This window comes from Dipodomys merriami, unplaced genomic scaffold, assembly GCF_024711535.1.
Source record: "Dipodomys merriami isolate MVZ:Mamm:240054 unplaced genomic scaffold, mDipMer1.0.p SCAF_373, whole genome shotgun sequence".
Lineage (NCBI taxonomy): Eukaryota > Metazoa > Chordata > Mammalia > Rodentia > Heteromyidae > Dipodomys > Dipodomys merriami.
Window position 1 is genome coordinate 256,599 of NW_027205304.1, and position 17,261 is coordinate 273,859.

General features: G+C 51.7%; 1 protein-coding gene across 2 annotated transcripts in view; it reads right to left on the reverse strand.

Moving 5' to 3' along the window:
* The window catches only part of Muc12 (mucin 12, cell surface associated), a 35,619-nt gene that overhangs the window by 8,532 nt on the left and 9,826 nt on the right, over positions 1-17,261 (reverse strand). For both annotated transcript variants that reach the window (XM_069989251.1, XM_069989250.1), the window contains exon 2: positions 149-15,433. In XM_069989251.1, the coding sequence (XP_069845352.1) occupies positions 149-15,433 (15,285 nt within the window). The remainder of the gene's footprint in view (positions 1-148; positions 15,434-17,261) is intronic.

Consider the following 17,261-nt stretch of genomic DNA (forward strand, 5'->3'; position numbering starts at 1 on the left):
TACTGCCGTGTGCGTACACACACACACACACACACACACACACACACACACACACACACACACACACACACACACACACACACACACACACAGAGAACTGCCCACAAGAACTCAGTGAGTAGCCCAGATGGAAGTATACACAACTTACTTGGTGACAAAGAGATTTGCTGGGTGGTCATCAATGTGGTGGGCTTGCTAGAGACCCCAGGATGAATGGCAGGACTGCTGCTGAACCCTGAGACTGGATACTGAGTAGAGGAAGGTGACGTATAGAAGTCAGAAAAAGCATTAGACGTCATGAGAGACCAAGAGTCAGATACCAGTAAGGCAGAACTGGAGGCCGCAGGAGGGTATGTGGTGTAGGGATTGTCGGCTGACACCGTCCGGTGTGACATGGTTGCCTGTGCAGATCTGGTGCTCCCCAGGGAAGCTGTGGGTTCTCCAGGTAGGACTGTGGTTCCATGGATGTTTGATGGCACCGAGATAGGTGACGATCCAGGTGTTCCTGACCAAGTTGTGGGTTCTTCAACCACTAGAGTGGTTGTATACATTTCTGGTGACATTGTAGTGTGGGCTGATCCTGGGCTGCTCTGGGAAGTGGTAGATTCTTCAGTCAAGGAAGACGATTGGAAAGTACCAGATTTGGTTGTGTGTGGTATAGCTGAGCTCGCTGAGAAGGTGGATAGATCTTCAGAGTTGACTGTACTTGGAGAACTCTCAGGGGGCACTGATGTATGTTCTGAAATTGGGTTGGTTGGGAAGGTGGTAGTTTGTCCAGGCAGGACTGTGGTTTGGTGGATGTCTGATGGTTCTAAGGAGACTGAAGAACCAGGGCTACTGGACCAGACTGTGGATTCTTCAACCATCAGTGTGGGTGTGGATGTGTCTGGTGGCAGTGAGGGGTATGATGATGCAGGGCTGCCTGGTGAGGCTGTAGGTCCAACAGTCAGGACTGTGCTTGGCCAGCCTGCTGTGGACCCTGTGGTGTAGGCTGAGCTTGGGCTGTGTGGGGTCCCTGTCAACCCTTCATCCACAGTGGTGGTCTGGCTACTTCCAGTGGCCACTGATTCCTGTATTGAGCTTGGGCTGCTGGGGAATGGAGATTGTCCAGTCAGGACGGTGGATTGGGTGGTGTCATCTGGAAGAGTTGTCTCTGCAGGTCCTGAGCTGCTAGATATGGGTGCTGTTCCTTCCACCTGGACTGTGGATGGGGAGCTGTCAGGTGGCACTGTTGTGTGTTCTGGTCCTGGGCTGCCTGGGAAGGCTGTGGGTCCCTCAGTCAGGACAGTGATATGGTGAATGTCTGATGTCCCTACGGAAATTGTTGAACCAACTGTGCTGGGTGATATTGTGGACTCTTCTATCAAAATTCTTGTTGTGGAGATGTCTGGTGACATTGTAGTGTGTGCTGATCCAAGCATGCTCAGGGAAGTTGTAGATTCTTCACTCAAGGGAGATGTCTGGAAAGTACTCAAAAGATTGCTTGTATGTGGTACAGCTGAGCTCTCTGTGGAGATTGAAGGTCTTTCACTCAGGACTGTACTTTGGGAACCCTCAACTGGCACTGTTGTGTGTTCTGAATTTGGTCTCCCTGGAAAGACTGTAGAACTCTCAATGATGACCGTGGATTGGTGGATGTCTGATGGCTCTGAAATGGGTGATGAACCAGGTGTACTTGACCAGACTGTGGGTTCTTCAACCAGCACTTTGGTTGTGGAAGTGTCTTCTGACATGGTAGCATGGGCAGATCCTGGGCTGCTCACAGAAGTTGTAGATTCTTCATTCACAAGAGTGGTCTGAGGACTGTCTGAAGGAACTGCAGTGTGTGTTGATTCCGGGTGACTGGGGAGGACTGAGGTGACCTCAGTCTGGACAGTGTGTGGTGAGCCAGCAGGAGATGTGCTTGTGCCAGCTGCATCTGGGCTGCCTGGTGAGGCTGGTGGTCCCTCAGTCAGGACTGTGCTTGGCCAGCCTGCTGTGGGCCCTGTGGTGTAGGCTGAGCTTGGGCTGAGTGGGGTCCCTGTTGACCCTTCATCCACAATGGTGGTCTGGACACTTCTGGTGACCACTGATTCCTGTATTGGACTAGGGCTGCTGGGGAATGGAGATTGTCCAGTAAGGACGGTGGATTGGGTGGTGTCATCTGGAAGAGTTGTATATGTAGGTCCTGAGCTGCTAGATATGGGTGTTATTCCTTCTACCAGGACTGTGGATAGGGAGCTGTAAGGGGACACTGTTATGTGTTCTGGTCCAGGGCTGCCTGGCGAGGCTGTGGGGCCCTCAGTCAGTTCAGTGGTTTGATGGATGTCTGATGTTCCTGTGGTGGTTGCTGAACCAGCTGTGCTGGGTGTTATTGTGGATCCTTCACCCACCATTGTTGATAGGAAGCTGTTTGATGACAAGGTAATGTGTGCTGATTCAGAGCTGCTTAGGAAGTCTGTGGGTCCTTCAGTCAAAACTGTAGTTTGGTCCATGTCTGATGGTTCTGAGGTGGCTGAAGTACCAGGTGTACTTGACCAGGTTGTGGGTTCTTCACCTACAATTGTTGTTGTGGAGATGTCTGATGACACTGTGGTATGTGCTGATCTTGGGCTGCTCGGGGAAGTTGTAGATTCTTCAGTCAAGGGAGAGGTTTGGAAAGTACCAGAGGGCTTGGTTGTGCTTGGTACAGCTGAGCTGTCTGCCAAGGTAGAAGGCTTCTCAGATATGACTGTACTTTGGGAAAAACCAGTCAGCACTGTTGTATGTTCTGAAATTTGTACGCCTGGAAAGATTGTAGAAATCTCAGTGAGGACTGTGGATTGGTGGATGTCTGATGGCACTGAGATGGGTGATGAACCAGGTGTACTTGACCAGACTGTGGGTTCTTCAACCAGCACTTTGGTTGTAGAAGTGTCTTCTGACATGGTAGCATGGGCTGATCCTGAACTGCTAATAGAAATTGTAGAGTCTTCAGTCAAAGGAGTGGTCTGAGGCCTGTCTGAAGGAACTGCAGTGTGTGTTGATTCCGGGTGACTGGGGAGGACTGAGGTGACCTCAGTCTGGACAGTGTGTGGTGAGCCAGCAGGAGATGTGCTTGTGCCAGCTGCATCTGGGCTGCCTGGTGAGGCTGTTGGTCCCTCAGTCAGGACTGTGCTTGGCCAGCCTGCTGTGGGCCCTGTGGTGTAGACTGAGCTTGGGCTGAGTGGGGTCCCTGTGGACCCTTCATCCACAATGGTGGTCTGGGCACTTCCAGTGGCCACTGATTCCTGTATTGAGCTTGGGCTGCTGGGGAATGGAGATTGTCCAGTCAGGACGGTGGATTGGGTGTTGTCATCTGGAAGAGTTGTCTCTGCAGGTCCTGAGCTGCTAGATATGGGTGTTGTTCTTTCCACCGGGACTGTGGATGGGGAGCTGTCAGGTGGCACTGTTGTGTGTTCTGGTCCTGGGCTGCCTGGCGAGGGTGTGGGTCCCTCAGTCAGTTCAGTGGTTTGGTGGATGTCTGATGTCCCTGTGGTGGTTGCTGAACCAGCTGTGCTTGGTCCTTTTGTGGATCCTTCCACCAAGATTATGGTTGTAGAGATGTCTGATGACATTGTAGTGTGTGCTGATTCTGGGCTGCTCTGAGAAGTTATGGATTCTTCAGTCAAGGGAGAGGTACCGGAAAGCTTGGTTGTGCTTGATACAGATGATCTCTCTGAGAAGGTGGAAGTGTCTTCAAATGGCACTGTTGTGTGTTCTGAAATTGGGTTGCTTAGGAAGGTAGTTGATTGTCCAGGCAGGACTGTGGTTTGGTGGATGTTTGATGGCTCTGAGGTAGGTGACAAACCAGGTGTGTTTGGCCAGGTGGTGGGCCCTTCAACCAAGAGGGTGGTAGTGGAGCTGTCTGATGACACTGTCAGGTGTGCTGATCCGGGGCTGCTTCGCAATGGAGTGGATTCCGTGGTAAAGACAGAGGGTGGGAAGCTGTGGGCAGTGTTGGCTGTGCTTGATTCAGCTGGGTTGGTTGGGATGGTTGATGGTCTCTCAGACACAGCTGTGATTCTTGAAGTCAAGAATGTGTATTCTGGATACGTGCTGCTGTGGGAGGTAGTTGGTCCTTCTGTCAGCACTGTGGTTTCATGGATACCTGAAGGAACTGAGGTGGGTGATGAACCAGGTGTACTTGACCAGACTGTGGATTCTTCAACCAGCACATTGGTTGAGGAAGTGTCTTCTGACATGGTAGCATGTGCTGATCCTGGGCTGCTCACAGAAGTTGTAGCTTCTTCATTCACAGGAGGGGTCTGAGGCCTGTCTGAAGGAACTGCAGTGTGTGTTGATTCCGGGTGACTGGGGAGGACTGAGGTGACCTCAGTCTGGACAGTGTGTGGTGAGCCAGCAGGAGATGTGCTTGTGCCAGCTGCATCTGGGCTGCCTGGTGAGGCTGTTGGTCCCTCAGTCAGGACTGTGCTTGGCCAGCCTGCTGTGGGCCCTGTGGTGTAGGCTGAGCTTGAGCTGAGTGGGGTCCCTGTGGACCCTTCATCCACAATGGTGGTCTGGGCACTTCCAGTGGCCACTGATTCCTGTATTGGACTTGGGCTGCTGGGGAATGGAGATTGTCCAGTCAGGACGGTGGATCGGGTGGTGTCATCTGGAAGAGTGGTGTGTGCAGGTCCTGAGCTGCTAGATGTGGGTGTTGTTCCTTCCACCGGGACTGTGGATGGGGAGCTGTCAGGTGGCACTGTTGTGTGTTCTGGTCCTGGGCTGCGGGAGGCTGTGGGTCCCTCAGTCAGTTCAGTAGTTTGATGGATGTCTGATGTCCCTGTGGTGGTTGCTGAACCAGCTGTGCTGGGTGTTATTGTGGATCCTTCACCCACCATTGTCGATGGGAAACTGCTTGATGACACAGTAGAGTGTGCTGATACAGCGCTGCTTAGGAAGTCTGTGGGTCCTTCCGTCAAAACTGTAGTTTGGTCCATGTCTGATGGTTCTGAGGTGGCTGAAGTACCAGGTGTACTTGACCAGGTTGTGGGTTCTTCACCTATAATTGTTGTTGTGGAGATGTCTGATGACACTGTGGTGTGTGCTGAGCTTCGGCTGCTCAGGGAAGTTGTAGATTCTTCAGTCAAGGGAGAGGTTTGGAAAGTACCAGAGAGCTTGGTTGTGCTTGGTACAGCTGAGCTCTTTGCCAAGGTAGAAGGTTTCTCAGATATAACTGTACTTTGGGAATTTCCAGGGGGCACCATTGTGTGTTCTGAACTCGGGTTGCTTGGGATGGGGGTAGATCCTTCAGTGAGGACTGTGGATTGGTGGATGTCTGATGGCACTGAGATGGGTGATGGACCAGGTGTACTTGACCAGACTGTGGGTTCTTCAACCAGCACCTTGGTTGTGGAAGTGTCTTCTGACAGGGTAGCATGGGCAGATCCTGGGCTGCTCACAGAAGTTGTAGATTCTTCATTCACAAGAGAGGTCTGAGGACTGTCTGAAGGAACTGCAGTGTGTGTTGATTCCGGGTGACTGGGGAGGACTGAGGTGACCTCAGTCTGGACAGTGTGTGGTGAGCCAGCAGGAGATGTGCTTGTGCCAGCTGCATCTGGGCTGCCTGGTGAGGCTGGTGGTCCCTCAGTCAGGACTGTGCTTGGCCAGCCTGCTGTGGGCCCTGTGGTGGATGCTGAGCTTGGGCTGAGTGGGGTCCCTGTGGACCCTTCATCCACAATGGTGGTCTGGGCACTTCCAGTGGTCACTGATTCCTGTATTGGACTTGGGCTGCTGGGGAATGGAGATTGTCCAGTCAGGACGGTGGATTGGGTGGTGTCATCTGGAAGAGTTGTGTGTGCAGGTCCTGAGCTGCTAGATATGGGTGTTGTTCCTTCTACCAGGACTGTGGATGGGGAGCTGTCAGGTGGCACTGTTGTGTGTTCTGGTCCTGGGCTGCCTGGGGAGGCTGTGGGTCCCTCAGTCAGGAGAGTGGTTTGGTGGATGTCTGATGTCCCTGTGGTGGTTGCTGAACCAGCTGTGCTGGGTGATATTGTGAATCCTTCAACCACCATTGTCGATGTGAAGCTGTCTGACAACTTTGTAGTGTGTGCGGATTCTGGGCTGTTCAGGGAAGTTGTAGATTCTTCAGTCAAGAAAGAGGTTTGGAAAGTACGCCAAGGCTTGGTTGTACTTGGTACAGCTGAGCTCTCTGTGGAGGCTGAAGGTCTTTCACTCAGGACTGTACTTTGGGAACCCTCAACTGGCACTGTTGTGTGTTCTGAATTTGGTCTCCCTGGAAAGACTGTAGAACTCTCAGTGAGGACTGTTGTTTGGTGGATGTCTGATGGCTCTGAAATCGGTGATGAACCAGGTGAACTTGACCAGACTGTGGGTTCTTCAACCAGCACTTTGGTTGTAGAACTGTCTTCTGACATGGTAGCATGGGCTGATCCTGGGCTGCTAATAGAAATTGTAGAGTCTTCAGTGAAAGGAGTGGTCTGAGGCCTGTCTGAAGGAACTGCAGTGTGTGTTGATTCCGGGTGACTGGGGAGGACTGAGGTGACCTCAGTCTGGACAGTGTGTGGTGAGCCAGCAGGAGATGTGCTTGTGCCAGCTGCATCTGGGCTGTCTGGTGAGGCTGTTGGTCCCTCAGTCAGGACTGTGCTTGGCCAGCCTGCTGTGGGCCCTGTGGTGTAGGCTGAGCTTGGGCTGAGTGGGGTCCCAGTTGACCCTTCTTCCACAATGGTGGTGTGGGCACTTCCGGTGGCCACTGATTCCTGTATTGGACTTGGGCTGCTGGGGAATGGAGATTGTCCAGTCAGGACGGTGGATTGAGCGGTGTCATCTCGAAGAGTTGGGTGTGCAGGTCCTGTGTTGCTAGATATGGTTGTTGTTCCTTCCACCGGGACTATGGATGGGGAGCTGTCAGGTGGCACTGTTGTGTGTTCTGGTCCTGGGCTGCCTGGGGAGGCTGTGGGTCCCTCAGTCAGGGCAGTGGTTTGGTGGATGTCTGATGTCCCTGTGGTGGTTGCTGCACCATCTGTGCTTGGTCCTATTGTGGATTCTTCAGCCACCATTGTTGTGATATTGTCTGATGCCATGGTAATGTGCACTGAGCTTGCACTATTTAGGAAGGTTGTGGATTCTTCAGACAGAACTGTGCTTTGATAGATGTCTGATGGTTTTGAAGAAAGAGGGCTGCCTGTTGAGGCTGTGGATCCTACAGTCAACAGTCTGGTAGTGGAGATGTCTGATGGGATAGAAACTTGTGGTGATCCTGGGCTGCTTGTTAATGTTGTGGATCCTTTGATGAAAGGGGGCGATGGGGAGCCTTCAGAAGTTGTGGTTGTGCTTGATTCGGCGGGGTTGTTTGGGAGGGTTGACTGTCCCTCAGACAGGTCTGTGATTCCAGAAGTCAAAGGTGTGTGTCCTAGACCTTGGCTGCTAGGGGAGATAGTGGATCCATCAGTCAAAACTGTAGGTTGGTGGATGTCTGATGGTTCTGAGGTAGATAACAAACCAGGTACACTTGACCATGTTCTGGGTTCTTCAGACAGCAGAGTGGTTGTGAAGCTGTCTGATGACAATAGAGTGTGTGCTGATTCTGGGCTGCTCAGGGAAGTTGTAGATTCTTCAGTCAAGGAAGAGGTTTGGAAAGTACCCCAAGGCTTGGTTGTACTTGGTACAGCTGAGCTCTCTGTGGAGATTGAAGGTCTTTCACTCAGGACTGTACTTTGGGAACTCTCAGTCGGCAATGTTGTGTGTTCTGAACTAGGTCGGCCTGGGAAGATTGTAGAAATCTCAGTGAGGACTGTGGATTTGTGGATGTCTGATGTCACTGAGATGGGTGATGAACCAGGTGTACTTGACCAGACTGTGGGTTCTTCAACCAGCACTTTGGTTGTAGAAGTTTCTTCTGACATGGTAGCATGGGCTGATCCTGAACTGCTAATAGAAATTGTAGAGTCTTTAGTCAAAGGAGTGGTCTGAGGCCTGTCTGAAGGAACTGCAGTGTGTGCTGATTCCGGGTGATTGGGGAGGACTGAGGTGACCTCAGTCTGGACAGTGTGTGGTGAGCCAGCAGGAGATGTGCTTGTGCCAGCTGCATCTGGGCTGCCTGGTGAGGCTGTTGGTCCCTCAGTCAGGACTGTGCTTGGCCAGCCTGCTGTGGGCCCTGTGGTGTAGACTGAGCTTGGGCTGAGTGGGGTCCCTGTTGACCCTTCATCCACAATGGTGGTCTGGACACTTCCGGTGGCCACTGATTCCTGTATTGAGCTTGGGCTGCTGGGGAATGGAGATTGTCCAGTCAGGACGGTGGATTGGGTGTTGTCATCTGGAAGAGTTGTCTCTGCAGGTCCTGAGCTGCTAGATATGGGTGTTGTTCCTTCCACTGGGACTGTGGATGGGGAGCTGTCAGGTGGCACTGTTGTGTGTTCTGGTTCTGGGCTGCCTGGCGAGGGTGTGGGTCCCTCAGTCAGTTCAGTGGTTTGGTGGATGTCTGATGTCCCTGTGGTGGTTGCTGAACCAGCTGTGCTTGGTCCTTTTGTGGATCCTTCCACCAAGATTATGGTTGTAGAGATGTCTGATGACATTGTAGTGTGTGCTGATTCTGGGCTGCTCTGAGAAGTTATGGATTCTTCAGTCAAGGGAGAGGTACCGGAAAGCTTGGTTGTGCTTGATACAGATGATCTCTCTGAGAAGGTGGAAGTGTCTTCAAATGGCACTGTTGTGTGTTCTGAAATTGGGTTGCTTAGGAAGGTAGTTGATTGTCCAGGCAGGACTGTGGTTTGGTGGATGTTTGATGGCTCTGAGGTAGGTGACAAACCAGGTGTGTTTGGCCAGGTGGTGGGCCCTTCAACCAAGAGGGTGGTAGTGGAGCTGTCTGATGACACTGTCAGGTGTGCTGATCCGGGGCTGCTTCGCAATGGAGTGGATCCCGTGGTAAAGACAGAGGGTGGGAAGCTGTGGGCAGTGTTGGCTGTGCTTGATTCAGCTGGGTTGGTTGGGATGGTTGATGGTCTCTCAGACAGAGCTGTGATTCTTGAAGTCAAGAATGTGTATTCTGGATACGTGCTGCTGTGGGAGGTTGTTGGTCCTTCTGTCAGCACTGTGGTTTCATGGATATTTGAAGGCACTGAAATGGGTAATGAACCAGGTGTACTTGACAAGGCTGTAGTGTCTTCAACCAGCACTTTGGTTGTAGAACTGTCTTCTGACATGGTAGCATGGGCTGATCCTGAGCTGCTCACAGAAGTTGTAGCTTCTTCATTCACAGGAGGGGTCTGAGGCCTGTCTGAAGGAACTGCAGTGTGTGTTGATTCCGGGTGACTGGGGAGGACTGAGGTGACCTCAGTCTGGACAGTGTGTGGTGAGCCAGCAGGAGATGTGCTTGTGCCAGCTGCATCTGGGCTGCCTGGTGAGGCTGTTGGTCCCTCAGTCAGGACTGTGCTTGGCCAGCCTGCTGTGGGCCCTGTGGTGTAGGCTGAGCTTGGGCTGAGTGGGGTCCCTCTTGACCCTTCATCCACAATGGTGGTGTGGGCACTTCCGGTGGCCACTGATTCCTGTATTGAGCTTGGGCTGCTGGGGAATGGAGATTGTCCAGTCAGGATGGTGGATTGCACGGTGTCATCTGGAAGAGTTGTGTGTGCAGGTTCTGAGCTGCTAGATATGGGTGTTGTTCCTTCCACTGGGACTATGGATGGGGAGCTGTCAGGTGGCACTGTTGTGTGTTCTGGTCCTGGGCTGCCTGGCGAGGGTGTGGGTCCCTCAGTCAGTTCAGTGGTTTGGTGGATGTCTGATGTCCCTGTGGTGGTTGCTGCACCATCTGTGCTTGGTCCTATTGTGGATTCTTCAGCCACCATTGTTGTGATACTGTCTGATGCCATGGTAATGTGCACTGAGCTTGCACTATTTAGGAAGGTTGTGGATTCTTCAGACAGAACTGTGCTTTGATAGATGTCTGATGGTTTTGAAGAAAGAGGGCTGCCTGTTGAGGCTGTGGATCCTACAGTCAACAGTCTGGTAGTGGAGATGTCTGATGGGATGGAAATTTGTGGTGATCCTGGGCTGCTTGTTAATGTTGTGGATCCTTTGATGAAAGGAGGCGATGGGGAGCCTTCAGAAGTTGTGGTTCTGCTTGATTCGGCGGGGTTGTGTGGGAGGGTTGACTGTCCCTCAGACAGGTCTGTGATTCCAGAAGTCAAAGGTGTGTGTCCTAGACCTTGGCTGCTAGGGGAGATAGTGGATCCATCAGTCAAAACTGTAGGTTGGTGGATGTCTGATGGTTCTGAGGTAGATAACAAACCAGGTACACTTGACCATGTTCTGGGTTCTTCAGACAGCAGAGTGGTTGTGAAGCTGTCTGATGACAATAGAGTGTGTGCTGACTCTGGGCTGCTCAGGGAAGTTGTAGATTCTTCAGTCAAGGAAGAGGTTTGGAAAGTACCCCAAGGCTTGGTTGTACTTGGTACAGCTGAGCTCTCTGTGGAGATTGAAGGTCTTTCACTCAGGACTGTACTTTGGGAACTCTCAGTCGGCAATGTTGTGTGTTCTGAACTAGGTCGGCCTGGGAAGATTGTAGAACTCTCAGTGAGGACTGGGGTTTGGTAGATTTCTGATGGCACTGAGATGGGTGATGAACCAGGTGTACTTGACCAGACTGTGGGTTCTTCAACCAGCACCTTGGTTGTGGAAGTGTCTTCTGACATGGTAGCGTGGGCTGATCCTGAGCTGCTCACAGAAGCTGTAGAGTCTTCAGTGAAAGGAGTGGTCTGAGGCCTGTCTGAAGGAACTGCAGTGTGTGTTGATTCCGGGTGACTGGGGAGGACTGAGGTGACCTCAGTCTGGACAGTGTGTGGTGAGCCAGCAGGAGATGTGCTTGTGCCAGCTGCATCTGGGCTGCCTGGTGAGGCTGTTGGTCCCTCAGTCAGGACTGTGCTTGGCCAGCCTGCTGTGGGCCCTGTGGTGGAGGCTGAACTTGGGCTGAGTGGGGTCCCTGTGGACTCTTCATCCACAATGGTGGTCTGGGCACTTCCGGTGGCCACTGATTCCTGTATTGGACTTGGGCTGCTGGGGAATGGAGATTGTCCAGTCAGGACGGTGGATTGGGTGGTGTCATCTGGAAGAGTGGTGTGTGCAGGTCCTGAGCTGCTAGATGTGGGTGTTGTTCCTGCCACCGGGACTGTGGATGGGGAGCTGTCAGTTGGCACTGTTGTGTGTTCTGGTCCTGGGCTGCCTGGCGAGGCTGTGGGTCCCTCAGTCAGTTCAGTGGTTTGATGGATGTCTGATATCTCTGTGGTGGTTGCTGAACCAGCTGTGCTGGGTGTTATTGTGGATCCTTCACCCACCATTGTTGATAGGAAGCTGTTTGATGACAAGGTAATGTGTGCTGATTCAGCGCTGCTTAGGAAGTCTGTGGGTCCTTCCGTCAAAACTGTAGTTTGGTCCATGTCTGATGGTTCTGAGGTGGCTGAAGTACCAGGTGTACTTGACCAGGTTGTGGGTTCTTCACCTATAATTGTTGTTGTGGAGATGTCTGATGACACTCTGGTGTGTGCTGAGCTTGGGCTGCTCGGGGAAGTTGTAGATTCTTCAGTCAATGGAGAGGTTTGGAAAGTACCAGAGGGCTTGGTTGTGCTTGGTACATCTGAGCTGTCTGCCAAGGTAGAAGGCTTCTCAGATATGACTGTACTTTGGGAATTTCCAGGGGGCACCATTGTGTGCTCTGAACTCGGGTTGCTTGGGATGGGGGTAGATCCTTCAGTGAGGACTGTGGATTGGTGGATGTCTGATGGCACTGAGATGGGTGATGGACCAGGTGTACTTGACCAGACTGTGGGTTCTTCAACCAGCACCTTGGTTGTGGAAGTGTCTTCTGACATTGTAGCATGGGCTGATCCTGAGCTGCTCACAGAAGCTCTAGTGTCTTCAGTGAGAGGAGTGGTCTGAGGCCTGTCTGAAGGAACTTCAGTGTGTGTTGATTCCGGGTGACTGGGGAGGACTGAGGTGACCTCAGTCTGGACAGTGTGTGGTGAGCCAGCAGGAGATGTGCTTGTGCCAGCTGCATCTGGGCTGCCTGGTGAGGCTGTTGGTCCCTCAGTCAGGACTGTGCTTGGCCAGCCTGCTGTGGGCCCTGTGGTGGAGGCTGAGCTTGGGCTGAGTGGGGTCCCTGTCCATTCTTCATCCACAATGGTGGTCTGGGCACTTCCGGTGGCCACTGATTCCTGTATTGGACTAGGGCTGCTAGGGAATGGAGATTGTCCAGTCAGGACGGTGGATTGGGTGGTGTCATCTGGAAGAGTTGTGTGTGCAGGTCCTGAGTTGCTAGATATGGGTGTTGTTCCTTCCACCGGGACTGTGGATGGGGAGCTGTCAGGTGGCACTGTTGTGTGTTCTGGTCCTGGGCTGCCTGGGGAGGCTGTGGGTCCCTCAGTCAAGGCAGTGGTTTGGTGGATGTCTGATGTCCCTATGGTGGTTGCTGCACCATCTGTGCTTGGTCCTATTGTGGATTCTTCAGCCACCATTGTTGTGATACTGTCTGATGCCATGGTAATGTGCACTGAGCTTGCACTATTTAGGAAGGTTGTGGATTCTTCAGACAGAACTGTGCTTTGATAGATGTCTGATGGTTTTGAAGAAAGAGGGCTGCCTGTTGAGGCTGTGGATCCTACAGTTAACAGTCTGGTAGTGGAGATGTCTGATGGGATGGAAACTTGTGGTGATCCTGGGCTGCTTGTTAATGTTGTGGATCCTTTGATGAAAGGGGGCGATGGGGAGCCTTCAGAAGTTGTGGTTCTGCTTGATTCGGCGGGGTTGTATGGGAGGGTTGACTGTCCCTCAGACAGGTCTGTGATTCCAGAAGTCAAAGGTGTGTGTCCTAGACCTTGGCTGCTAGGGGAGATAGTGGATCCATCAGTCAAAACTGTAGGTTGGTGGATGTCTGATGGTTCTGAGGTAGATAACAAACCAGGTACACCTGACCATGTTCTGGGTTCTTCAGATAGCAGAGTGGTTGTGAAGCTGTCTGATGACAATAGAGTGTGTGCTGATTCTGGGCTGCTCAGGGAAGTTGTAGATTCTTCAGTCAAGGAAGAGGTTTGGAAAGTACCCCAAGGCTTGGTTGTACTTGGTACAGCTGAGCTCTCTGTGGAGATTGAAGGTCTTTCACTCAGGACTGTACTTTGGGAACTCTCAGTCGGCACTGTTGTGTGTTCTGAACTTGGTCGGCCTGGGAAGATTGTAGAACTCTCAGTGAGGACTGTGGTTTGGTAGATTTCTGATGGCACTGAGATGGGTGATGAACCAGGTGTACTTGACCAGACTGTGGGTTCTTCAACCAGCACTTTGGTTGTAGAAGTGTCTTCTGACATGGTAGCATGGGCTGATCCTGAGCTGCTCACAGAAGTTGTAGATTCTTCGGTCAAAAGAGTGGTCTGAGGACTGTCTGAAGGAACTGCAGTGTGTGTTGATTCCGGGTGACTGGGGAGGACTGAGGTGACCTCAGTCTGGACAGTGTGTGGTGAGCCAGCAGGAGATGTGCTTGTGCCAGCTGCATCTGGGCTGCCTGGTGAGGCTGTTGGTCCCTCAGTCAGGACTGTGCTTGGCCAGCCTGCTGTGGACAATGTGGTGTAGGCTGAACTTGGGCTGAGTGGGGTCCCTGTTGACCCTTCATCCACAATGGTGGTCTGGGCACTTCCGGTGGCCACTGATTCCTGTATTGAGCTTGGGCTGCTGGGGAATGGAGATTGTCCAGTCAGGACGGTGGATTGGGTGTTGTCATCTGGAAGAGTTGTCTCTGCAGGTCCTGAGCTGCTAGATATGGGTGCTGTTCCTTCCACCGGGACTGTGGATGGGGAGCTGTCAGGTGGCACTGTTGTGTGTTCTGGTCCTGGGCTGCTTGGGGAGGCTGTGGGTCCCTCAGTCAGGACAGTGGTTTGGTGGATATTGAATGTTCCTGCAGTGGTTACTGTACCAGCTGTACTTGGTGTAATTTTGGATTCTTCAACCACAGTTCTTGTTGTAGAGCTGTCTGATGACATGGTAGTGTTTGCTGAGCCTGGGTTGGTCATAGAAGTTGTAGATTCTTCAGTCAAGGGAGAGGTTTGGAAAGTACCTGAAGGCATGGTTGTATGTGGTACAGCTGAGCTCTCTGTGAAGGTGGAAAGTCTCTCAGATACAACTGTACTTTGAGAATTTTGAGATGCCACAGTTGTGTGTTCTGAAATTGTGTTGCTTTGGAATGTGGCAGTCAGGTCTGTGGTTTGGTGGATATCTGATGGCACTGAGATGGATGATGAACCAGGTGTACTTGACCAAGCTGTGGCTATGAAGCTGTCAGATGACATGGTAGCATGGGCTGATCCTGAGCTGCTCACAGAAGTTGTAGATTCTTCATTCACAAGAGTGGTCTGAGGCCTGTCTGAAGGAACTGCAGTGTGTGTTGATTCCGGGTGACTGGGGAGGACTGAGGTGACCTCAGTCTGGACAGTGTGTGGTGAGCCAGCAGGAGATGTGCTTGTGCCAGCTGCATCTGGGCTGCCTGGTGAGGCTGTTGGTCCCTCAGTCAGGACTGTGCTTGGCCAGCCTGCTGTGGGCCCTGTGGTGTAGGCTGAGCTTGTGCTGAGTGGGGTCCCTGTCGACCCTTCATCCACAATGGTGGTCTGGACACTTCTGGTGACCACTGATTCCTGTATTGGACTAGGACTGCTCAGGAATGGAGACTGTCCAGTCAGGACGGTGGATTGGGTGGTGTCATCTGGAAGAGTTGTGTGTGCAGGTCCTGAGCTGCTAGATATGGGTGTTGTTCCTGCCACCTGGACTGTGGATGGGGAGCTGTCAGGTGGCACTGTTGAGTGTTCCGGTCCTGGGCTGCCTGGCGAGGCTGTGGTTACTTCTGTCACAACAGTACCTTGTGTGCTCCCGGAGAAGAGGGTGGTGCTTGTGGATTCTGAGTGGAATGTCGATTCCCCACTTGGGGCTAAGCTTGCTGAGCCGGCAGCTGTAACAGTGGGGTGTGATGCGGGTGTGCTGGTCTGGGGGGCCGTGGATCCCCCCAGCTGTGGGCTGATATTGGAGATCTGAACTGTGGTAGTTGGATCCCCTCCTTTCGTGCTACCTGGGGAACTTGAGGCTCCACCCTGGAAGCCTGTGCTCCAGGAGCTGCTGGGTGATGGGGTGGTGGCACCCCATCCTTGGTTGCTTGAATTGTGGGAAGTGTCCGATGGCTGTGTGTGAGTGGAACTTGAAGTGCTTGACAGTGAAGTCTCTTGGGTTCCCTCTGTGGCGTTTGGGCTCTTGGCTGATCCTGTGGAGTCTCTTGTTTCTGCACTACTGAAGGAGACTGCAGATGAGACTGGTGCTGGGCTGGGTGTTGACCACGGGCTGTGTGAGCTGACAGAAGCTGCATACACAGTGGAAGGACTGAAGGAATCACTTGTATTAGGTGCAGGGGTTTCAGTTCTACTGGTTTCAGTTGACCCAGTGGTATTTAGGTCTGCATGGGAAAAAGAAATCAGAGAAGATGGTATGGTTGATCATTTTCTCATGGAGTTGCTCACTCTTATTCCTGAGGCAGGTAGGCTGGGAGATAGCTAGGTAGGCCAGGAAAGTGGAATCACATTCTCCTTTCCCTCCGATGGCTAGGTAAACCTGTAGGCTCTATCAGATTTCCAGTGGCATTGTACACTCTTTTCCTGTTTGTGGAACTTAATAACATTCTGAGCCAGGCACTGAAGGCTCATACCTGTAATTCTCCAAGGCTGAGGTCTGAGGATTGTGGCTTCAAACCAGCCAGGGCAGGAAAGTTATCTCCCATTCACTGTAAAAAGCCAGAATTGGAGCGGTGGCTCAAGTGGTAGAGTGCTAGACTTGAGTGGAAAAGGCCCTGAGCCTCTGTAATGGCAGTAAATGAATAGATGACATTTTGTCTAGTAGTTATGCTGTTACTAGATAATTTCCTGGCATTTGTTATTTATGACTTGAATTATTTGTAGTGTGGCTGTGGGTTTTGACAGATCTGTGGTGTATGTGTGTGTGTGTGTGTGTGTGTGTGTGTGTGTGTGTGTGTGTGTGTGTGTGTGTGTGTGTGTGTGTGTGTGTGTATGCGGATGTGCATGCTGGTCTCGGGGCTTGAAGTCAGTGCCCAGACTCTGCTTGAATTCAGGACCAAGGCACTGTCCCTAAGCTTTTTTTTCCTCAAGGCTGGCACTCTACCATTTGAGCCACAGTTCTACTTCTGACTTTTTGTTGGTTCATTGGAGATAAGAGTCTCAAGGACTTTCCTGGCCAGGCTGTCTTTGGACCATGACCCTCAGATCTCAGCTTCCTGAGTCGCTGGGATTGCAGGTATTAGGCACAGGTGCCTGGCTATAAACCTGTGTGGTTTTATGGAACTCCATGGATTTAGCCTCCACCCAGGTCCACCTGGGCCCTTTCCCATAGTACAATGGACGTGCTCATTGACTCGAGTGCGCTGGCACAAATTCTCATGACATGTACATTACAGTGCTCCAGGACACAGTCCACATTCTGTGATTTATATCTCACATTGTCACTTCATATCCTCTGGTTTGTACTCATTCTGACAAATTCCCCTTTTTATTTTATTTTTTCCAGTGCTAGGGGCCTCACACTTGTGTGCCTGGCTTGAGCCACTTGAGTCATGCTTCTAATCCAGCTTTTTTTGTGGATTCATTGGCGTTAAAATCTAGCAGACTTTTCTGCCCAGATTGGCCTTGAAACACAATCCTCTGTATCTCAGACTCCTGTGTAGCCAGGATTACAGGCATGAGTCACCAGTGCTCAGCTTCTTCCCCATCCTTATCTCGTCAGACTCTCAAATGCTGGGATTACAGGCAAGTACTACCACACCTGGCCTGTTTTGTTTCTTACTGGGGAAGTGCTCTACCACTAAGATACACCCAGGCAGCATCTGTGTCTTTGTTTAGAAGTCCATATGTTTGGTTTGGTCCAATTGGAAGGAAGGAAGGGAGAGAAGAAGAGAGACAAAGGGAGAGAGACAGAAGAGGAAAAGAGGGAGAGAAAAAGATACAGACCAACAGACAAAAGGGAGAGATAGAGAAAAACAGATAGAAGAAAGAAGACAGAAAGAGAGGGAGATAGAGAAAGAGACATAAATGCAGATAGATGGACAGAGGAGAGAAACAGAGAGAGAAGACAGAGAGACAGGACAGACAAGGAAAAAGAGACATAAATACAGATGGTCAGAAGAGAGAGACAGAAACAAGAGGAGAGAGGAGAGAAAGAGAGTCAGAGAGACAGAGAGAGACAAGGAAAGAGATGGAGAAAGAAACAGAAATACA